Raw genomic sequence first — 9,796 nt, forward strand, 5'->3', positions numbered from 1 at the left:
TCTTAACCTCTTGCAAAAATGAAAAACTGATAAAAATAAAAATCAATTTTCATTAGTGACTTTTAGAAGTTTTCCCTATCAGTAAAATATGCAGGAACTCAACTGCTATAGCAAATTCTATCAATACATCAGAGACAAACAGAGAGAAATTCAGAGCTACACCAATAGTTTGTGCAGTATATGTTCAGGACTGACTTTGAGAAAGATATAAGAGGATCATTGCTATAGGTTTGAAAATGAGTTGGGAAATAAATTGAAGCTACAAGACCAATCATTTAACTTCTAAGTTATTGAGTCATGGAATTCAAATATTATTGCTGAAGTATTATCATAGGGGCTATTGGGTCAAGGTTTTGTAACATATAGCAGGATTACTGCATTGTTGTAATCTATATCTCACTTTGTATTGTCAAAAAAGGGAGTGATTATAGGCTTGCACATTGCTTGTAGAAAAATCAAAAATATATGGTTGAATCTATAAGGGTGTTGTAGTTGTTTCTTGGAAAGCCCCAGTCTTTAGTTGAAGTAAAGCACAGATGTAACTGATTAAAGAGTTCTCTGGCTTCTTGTACATCATGTCTATTCAGTCTTTATTGAGGCAGATTTTACCCAAAGACAGACAAACAGACACACACATACACAAATACATATGCATGAAGTAGGTGCCTCAGATGATTACAACTCAAAGTAATTTGCATTGTGCAATCTTTCAGGTTACATCATGTGTGTGTGTGTGTGCGTGTGTGTAATATATCATCATCATCATCATTATTTAATGTCCTCTTTCCATGCTAGCATGGGTTGGACGATTTGACTGAGGACTAGCGAACCAGATGGCTACACCAGGCTCCAATCTGATTTGGCAGAGTTTCTACAGCTGGATGCCCTTCCTAACGCCAACCACTCCGAGAGTGTAGTGGGTGCTTTTACGTGCCACTGGCACGAAGGCCAGTCAGGTGGTACTGGCAACGGCCACATATATATATACACACACAAATTATGCTTCACTTATGATGCACCTTATTTCCAAAGCACTGATGAAGCTATGCTACACTATCACTCACGTCTGGGTGCAAAGTCCCCTATTGTGGAAATGGTTGTAACCCAATGAATGTGATTAACTTCTGTTCATTTGTTATTCATTTATTGATATGCATCATCATCGTTATCATTATCGTTCCATGGATTGCATGAAACACGGATGTTAAATGATGATGATGATATTAATAAATGAATAAGAAAAGATTAAGAGTTAAGCACATTCGTTGGGTTAAGAAAATGCTTGGCAATGAGTTTGAAGTTTCAGCTTGCTATCATCAGATTGATGGCAGCCTTTTCTTTGTAAAAAGCGATAAAGAATCCTTCAGTTTAATGTTAAATTGTTTTCATATATATTTGATATGAAAGTAAACACACACACACACACACACCTTTATATAGAGAGGGGTATAGCTGCATGCACTCAGCACACACTGAAACCACATAGGTTCTGATGTTAATCATGTTAAACATATTACTTTTTTTAATTGTCTGACTATGAGTTTGCTCCATGCTAACTCCATAAGGTGCATCTAATGCTCACACCTATAGTACAATGTCATGTCTTGCCGAATACTGAAATATGTAAAAATTGGAATAAAGGAGTACCAAGTTATGCAAGTGTGTGTGCGTGTGTGTACTATATATATGTATATATATATATATATATATATATGAGAGAGAGATGAAAATATTATATAATCACTCATTTGTTAATACAGTTATACAATACACACACACACACATATATATATATAGGTGCAGGAGTGGCTGTGTGATAAGAAGCTTGCTTCCCAACCACATGGTTCCAGGTTCAGTCCCATTGGGTGACACCTTGAACAAGTGTCTTCTACTATAGCCTCAGGCCAACCAAAGCCTTGTGAGTGTATTTGGTAGACGGAAACTGGAAGAATCCTATTGTGTGTGCGTGTGTGTGTATACAATATATATATATATATATATATATATATATATATATATATGCATGCATCTGTGTTTGTCCCCCCACTATTGCTTGACAACCGATGTTGTTGTGTTTACATCTCCATAACTTAGCGGTTCAGCAAAGGAGACTGATAGAATACATAATACGTACTAGGCTTACAAAGAATAAGTCCTGAGGTTTTTTTGTTCGACTAAAGGTGGTGCTCCAGCATGACCACAGTCAAATGACTGAAACCAGTAAAAGAGTATATATATCAACATGTTTTCACCCAAATTCATCGTCGTTGGGTTGGACCTATTACTATATGTTATTTTTATGTTTTTTTAACATGCTGATGTCTTTATTCTAGAATCTGCTCATAGCCCCTCAAGTAAAGAAACACTATCATCTACAGTCAAACGGAGAGAAAAACAATACTTTTGGCAATATAATGTCCAGTCCAAAGGACCAAAGGGACAGAAGATGCGACTGTTACCTGAGGAACAAGACCCACATGTTTTAAATACATTTGAAGATCCAGTGTTTGAGCTTGGCACTACATCTAAATTAGGTTTGCGACATAGCGGCAAGGCTCGCCGTGGAGATGGCAATGATATTTCTCCTAACCCAAGAAAACTTCATTTAATTGGACAGCAATTGAAAAAATTGAACCATGACATAAATGAGTTTGTACCAACAAGTGATCTGCCAGCCAGTGTTAGGAACAGGACAAGGAAGGAGAAAAACAAGCTTGCTTCAAGGTAATGTCTTATGAAAAAAAAATAAGGTGGTAGGGGTTTTCAGTAAGCTGTAGTTATGGGTTCTGTAATTTTGGGGAAAAAATCTTATAATCAATTCTGCATTAAAATAAGTTAGACAGCCTCTGCACTAAGATAGGATATCCACTTGGATACCCACCTGTATGAGACCTTAATGATTTATTATGTACACACAAGTGCATACAAACGTTCTAACTGATATAGATTTATTGTTTTTATGTCCACAGGGCTTGTCGCTTAAAAAAGAAAGCACAGCATGAAGCTAATAAAGTGAAATTGTATGGCCTTGAACAGGAACACCGTAAGTCTTCTGTTTACTTTTGCTTTTGTTTATTTTGCAGTTATAATGGTTTACATTACTTAAGAGTTCAGTGGCTAAGAAGAATCAATAAAAAACAATACTTGAATCAAAATCATAGTTTCTTTTTATAGTTGTGTCTAATTTTTCTATGCATTGCTTATTTGATAAATGAGACACTTAACTTCATATGCCTCTATTTATCTGAAAACTATACTGAAGTACTAGTTAATTAACGTCTCATTGCATCTTTCATCTGCTTAAGTTGACAGAAGCTAGTGATTTTTAGCACAAAACATGGATAAATATTGATTCTTTCAACTATTGTGAAAGCAAAATAAGATAACAGGCACCAGCTAAATGAGTTACATGTTCTAATCCTATTGCAGGTATTTTGTTAAGTATCTGGGAAAAAATATTTAATTCAATATTGTTTTATTTTATTGAGCTGAACAGTAAGTACTGGATATTTTAGATTTATCTGCAATAAGTAGCAAGTTATCAAGTGTACAGATATTTTTACTCAGTCTATATAACTGGAATCATACCAGATTTTTTATTTCATGTTTTGTAGGGTTTTTTTTTTTTTAAAGTTGCATTGACTTTAGAAGTGGTTTAAAGTCTGAATCACCATGGATTTACTAGTACTGTACTATATCCTGGACAAGACATTAAACTCTCCCTTTCTCATTTATCTGGTAGCAGCAGAGTGTGAGAGAACAGATAAATAATGACTCATAAAGGGGAATTCAACTAATTGGAGATTAACATGTTAATTGTTAATTTGTAGTGTACACTTTCAGAGTTTAACATGAAATTTTTAATTTCAGCTCTGTGAACCAAACAAATCAAGTTTCTTGTAAATTATATTTGATCGAAACAATTAATTATACTTGTCTTGCAAGATGTTTCATGCTTCATCGATAAATTTTAGATTGTTGTTCATATGGGAGTTTATCATTTGCCATTCATTTATCTAGGTCAGTTGATGACTGTAATTGAACATATCAAGCAAAAGATGTTGGCTGCTCTTCTATCTAAGAAAACAATAAAATGTGAAGAGAAAGGACAAAGAACAAGTGATGAACAATCCAAATATTTGAATGAACTCATCAAAAGACATTTAAGTAAGTAAGGAAAGGAATTTTGATTGAGACCTTTATCTTGTTTTTCATTATCATTACTTTGGTAAGGGTGATTAGAACATTCAGTTTCATACCAGTTAGTAACAAGTTCGTAGTCTACAAGACTCAGATTTAAAATACTTAAACATTTGAATGTGACATTTGTAGTTTGTTTGGCAGGGTTTTCTTTTGGGGTGGGTGAGCTTCATGTTTGTGTAGCACTCCTAGTGTTACACACTAGTGAATAGTCACTAAGTTATTGAAGTAACCTCAAAATAGATGTTGATTAATTCTTTAACATTTAAACCAGCCACATCTGGCCCAAATATTCTTTACTACTCTAGGCACAAGGCCTGAAGGTTTTGGAGAGGGGGCCAGTCAATTAGATCAACCCCAGTACACAACAGGTACTTAATTTATCAACCCTGAAAGGATGGAAGGTAAAGTTGACCTCAGCGGAATTTGAACTCAGAATGTAAAGGCAGATGAAATACTCCTAAGCATTTCGCCCGGCGAGCTAATATTTCTGCCAGCTCGCTACCTTCTGGCCCAAATATCCTAGCTGTTTTATGGTTCAAACTGGTCAGATCTGGCCTCTCCTACCTACCCTACAATGTCAGTCAAAAATAAATATATAATCACATCATCAAAATCTCAAAGCCATGAGAAAATGCATGATTAATTTGAAACAATGAATAAATAAGTTTTACATTTGACAGAGCAATCTGAATGCTAAAGGATTAAAGAGATAGTAACAACAAAAGTAGATTGGTTAAAATTGCAAGTACATTAAACACATTGTGTCTCTTTGATTCAGAAATACCCAATTTTGGGGGTGCTTTGTCTTTATTTTAATTTTTATGATCTCCACTTCACCAACTACAAGAAAAATTATTTTTCTTTTTTTAATTCCTAAAAGAAAATTTAATTTCATAAGATACATTTTCTTGTTTTTATAATCCTCAAAAAATTTGTTTCTTGTCATTTACTGCCATGCTGTGTCCAAAGATTCCCATTTATCTATGGGGTCATATAATTTGCAGTTGTTAGCAGTAGAAAACAGTATACTTTAATGAACATTTTACCTTTCACTGCTTAGTTAAAAATTCTCTCTCCTAATTATTATATGAAGGTAGATAGATTCTGCCAAGCTGATTTGTTAAGATTTTGTTTCATAAAATCAAGCCTTCAGTTGAGCCTCACCTCTTATAAATAAACCACTAACCAATCTCTGAGGGATGAACCTCTTTTTTTAAACAATCAAACCCAATTAGTCTTCTATTTTTTTTTATTTGTTTGTGCATTTCTCAAAGCTACAATGAGAACAGCAGAAATCTTTGCACACCATTCTCAATGTTCATCATTTCAATCTAAAGATGACAGGGTGCCTTCACAAGCAGAATACATATACATATGTTTCCCTAAAGCAGTGATATATAACTAGAGGGTCATGAAACTTTGGTGTATAACAAGTTATTGAGGATTTCCACAAAAGTTTTTACTGAGATCCCCAATTGTTGTCGTTGGCACTCCGTCGCTTACGACGTCGAGGGTTCCAGTTGATCCAATCAATGGAACAGCCTGCTCGTGAAATTAATGTGCAAGTGGCTGAGCACTCCACAGACATGTGTACCCTTAACGTAGTTCTCGGGGATATTCAGCGTGCCACAGTGTGACAAGGCTGACCCTTTGAATTACAGGCACAACAGAAACAGGAAGTAAGAGTGAGAGAAAGTTGTGGTACAGCAGGGTTCACCACCATCCCCTGCCGGTGTTTTCACTCAATAAACACTCACAACGCCCAGTCTGGGAATCGAAACCGCGATCCTATGACCGCGAGTCTGCTGCCCTAACCACTGGGCCATTGCGCCTCCACTTGACATCCCTAATATATAAATTTTAAAAGACAATCCTACCATAAATATTTTAAAATTTACATAAAGCCTGTAAGATTACAGTATTTTGAAATAGATTGAAAATTAGAAGCCTGGAATCTTTAAAGCATTTAATTGAATCAGAAGTTATGCATCTTATCCATCCACTTTCTTTATTTTTTAATGTTTTTACATGAATTCTGTTTCTGCTTGCAGCGACCGTAATTGCTGGACAGACTGCTGATTATGTAAACAATGTATTGAGTAAAGTGAAAGCTGGTGACATCTCTGGTGGCCTGCCACTGTCTAAAATAAAATCCAGCACTCTAACAGTTACTAGTTCTGACGACGAATTCAGCAATGACTGAGCAACAGGGAATTGGATTCAACTTTATCAGACCAGACATACATTTCTGTTCTGCCAAAATTGTTTTCTCCTTCATCCTTTTGTGTCCTTTTTTTTTTTATTTATGTTTTAAATAATTCTTTAAAAATAATTTATGATATTATTGTTATTATTACTATTATATTAAAACATCATTATTTTTATTATTATTTTTAATAGTAAAAAAAGAAGTAATCATTTTTTTTTTTTTTTTTTTTTTTTTTTTTTGTTCTGGATCTTACATTATATAGTTATTTACTTTAACATCATCATTCTACTTTGTTGTGTTTTGAACTTCTCAACTCATCCATTACATAAAATTTCATGAAAGTTCTGAAAGACTAGAATCCTTAGTAGAACACTTTTTTTTGTTTTGTAAGTAACATATATACTGTTAGTAACAACATTACCAGCAATGTTAAAACTAAAAAGCTTACCAACAACATTTATTATTTTTATTTTTATTTACATTGGATTGAGGCCTTATATACATACATACATACATACATATATATATATATATATATATATATATATATATACATACATACATATATATACACACATACACACTGTGTATATGTATGCATGTTTGTACATGTGTGGTACTCTGATATTCCGAAATGATAATAGGCAAAGTTGGCTTTAGTGGGAGTTGAACATAAAATGCAAAGATCTGGCACAAAAAAAAATGCTGTGCTTTTTATCCAACCCACTTATGACTCTGCTTATTTACTCATAGCAAGGAACTTATAATTTGCAATGGAGAGAATCTTTAGTTTCAAATGTGTGTGTGTGCATAAGTGTGTATGAGGATATTTTAAGTTGTGATATGCATGCCTTTTTTGTTTCAAAAAAAGACATTAGCTTTCGAATAGGTATTTAATAACAATAATAATACTAATAATCGTTTCTGTAATTGCAGGAGAGTAGCGACTTTACTATAAAATTCAACAATATTAGTGGCTTCATCAGTAACTAAAATTAGTATGTTTTTTTTTTCTTTACTGATTTACAGTCTACAAGGATCTGAATACTAATTATTTATGCATACATATATGTGTGTATGTGTATATGTTTTCTGTATCTATGTGCATGCATTTGTGTGTATGTGTGTGTACATATATATAAGCATATTCTCTGCTGAGATTTTATATATATGCACAATTCATACATACACATTTGTACATTGTCTTAGTCTTGTCCCTCTCACCCTACTCTCTTTCTATCTCTCTCTCTCTTCTATTCTTTCTCTCCCTCTCTCCTACTTTCTCTTCCTCTTACTCTCTTTCTTTCTCTGTCTGAAGAATTCCAGCTGCTAAAACAAACAGAATAAACAAAATATTTGAAACTCTATGCAATGTTGCTGTTAATGATGGCTGCTTTTAATTTTTGTGAGACATGTGTGGAAAGCAAGCTGTTGTAATGCAGTAGACAGTTATCTCTACCACTGTTGCAATATTTCTGTGCATCTACTTCTGCATACACGTCTTGCCATTGCTTGTACAACTGTTGCTGCAACCACCATATCCTCACTTAGGTCGACTATTGAGGTATTGAGGTCGACTTAGCCTTTCATCCTGTCAGGGTCAATAAACTAAGTACCAGTTGAATACTGGGCTTGATGTAATTGACTTCCACTCACCTCTAAAATTGCTGGCCTTGTGCCAAAATTTGAAATAATAATAATGGTTATTATTATTATTATTATTATTATTATTATTATTATTATTATTATTAGTCTCTAAAAAAAATTATTCATGTTGTTGCATGGTCCAAGATTAACCCTGATTGAGTAGAATATGATCAAAGGCAATACAGTCATGACCATCCTGCTTGTTTTGTATATCAGGGACTGCATTGTTCAATATATCCTATTTTTTTTAAGGCATTAGAGTGTAATTTGAAGATTTGGCTGTTATTTTTAGCACATCAATCAAGTATGTAGAGGCTTCTCTGATGACTCGTACTATTCTTGTTACTACAATTGGTTGCAGTGGAGGTGATAATAGTTACTACTATTACTACTCCTACTACTACTAATGCTAATATTACCATAGCTGCTACTACTGCTGCAAATATTCTGTGGGTATTGTACTTGATGTGTTTAGTAATCTTGTCTGAAGACATTCCATGTCTGATAGTTTATTTTGCTGGACATTTGATAATTAAAGCTTTTACTTACATTTTAAGCTGAAACAACAATTGTATTTTATTTGTTAATGTGAATTCACTAACACTATATTCAAGTATGCATATGCATGTATATATACATGTGTGTATATATATATATATATATACACACACACACACACACACAGGTATTTATATGTGTATGCATCTATATATATATATATATATATATATTAATATTAGGGACAAAATCCAAAATTACAGGTAAAAACTGAATTAAAATCAATTTATAAAAAATTAAAATTAAATTGAGCTTTACAGATTAAAATATATAGATAAGTTTAGCAGACAAATAGATAAAAAAATTTAGCTTAAAAGATATTGAAAGGAAATAAAGAGAGAAACATATTAGTGTGTAGATGGATACATATAAATGCACATATATATATATATATATATATATATATATATATATGCATTTATATGTATATATATATATATAAATATATAGTTTTAGGGAAAAGAACCAAGTTTCATGAACTCATCGATGAAAATCCACTATCACATAGAAAAATTAATAATTAAAAGCACAATATTATATATTTATGTATAATACTAAAACTATATATTTATATATATTTTAATCTGTAAAGCAGTCCCTGATATACAAAACAAGCAGGATGGTCATGACTGTATTGCCTTTGATCATATTCTACTCAATCAGGGTTAATCTTGGACCATGCAACAACATGAATAATTTTTTTTAGAGACTAATAATAATAATAATAATAATAACCATTATTATTATTTCAAATTTTGGCACAAGGCCAGCAATTTTAGAGGTGAGTGGAAGTCAATTACATCAAGCCCAGTATTCAACTGGTACTTAGTTTATTGACCCTGACAGGATGAAAGGCTAAGTCGACCTCAATACCTCAATAGTCGACCTAAGTGAGGATATGGTGGTTGCAGCAACAGTTGTACAAGCAATGGCAAGACGTGTATGCAGAAGTAGATGCACAGAAATATTGCAACAGTGGTAGAGATAACTGTCTACTGCATTACAACAGCTTGCTTTCCACACATGTCTCACAAAAATTATTGTTTATCTGTTCTCTTCTGTATGTTTGTGTATCTCTTTCTTTTTTAAGTATCTCTTACAGTCACTCTCATTTTATCTCAGTTATCTGTATGTCTGTTTATCTGTTTACCTACCTCTCCCTTCTGGTATCTACTGATC

The 9,796-nt window shown here is 33.2% G+C and overlaps 1 protein-coding gene across 3 annotated transcripts in view; it reads left to right on the top strand.

The window, feature by feature from the left end:
* The window catches only part of LOC106875976 (uncharacterized), a 133,719-nt gene extending 127,101 nt beyond the window's left edge, over positions 1 to 6,618 (top strand). For all 3 annotated transcript variants that reach the window (XM_089347345.1, XM_089347346.1, XM_089347347.1), the window contains 4 exons: positions 2,334 to 2,724; positions 2,970 to 3,043; positions 4,021 to 4,167; positions 6,255 to 6,618. In XM_089347345.1, coding sequence (XP_089203471.1) covers positions 2,334 to 2,724; positions 2,970 to 3,043; positions 4,021 to 4,167; positions 6,255 to 6,406 — 764 coding nt within the window. In that variant the 3' untranslated portion in view covers positions 6,407 to 6,618. The remainder of the gene's footprint in view (positions 1 to 2,333; positions 2,725 to 2,969; positions 3,044 to 4,020; positions 4,168 to 6,254) is intronic.
* The last annotated feature ends 3,178 nt before the right edge of the window (positions 6,619 to 9,796 follow it).

The sequence above is a fragment of the Octopus bimaculoides genome, chromosome 2, assembly GCF_046866305.1.
Source record: "Octopus bimaculoides isolate indiv1 chromosome 2, ASM4686630v1, whole genome shotgun sequence".
NCBI lineage: Eukaryota > Metazoa > Mollusca > Cephalopoda > Octopoda > Octopodidae > Octopus > Octopus bimaculoides.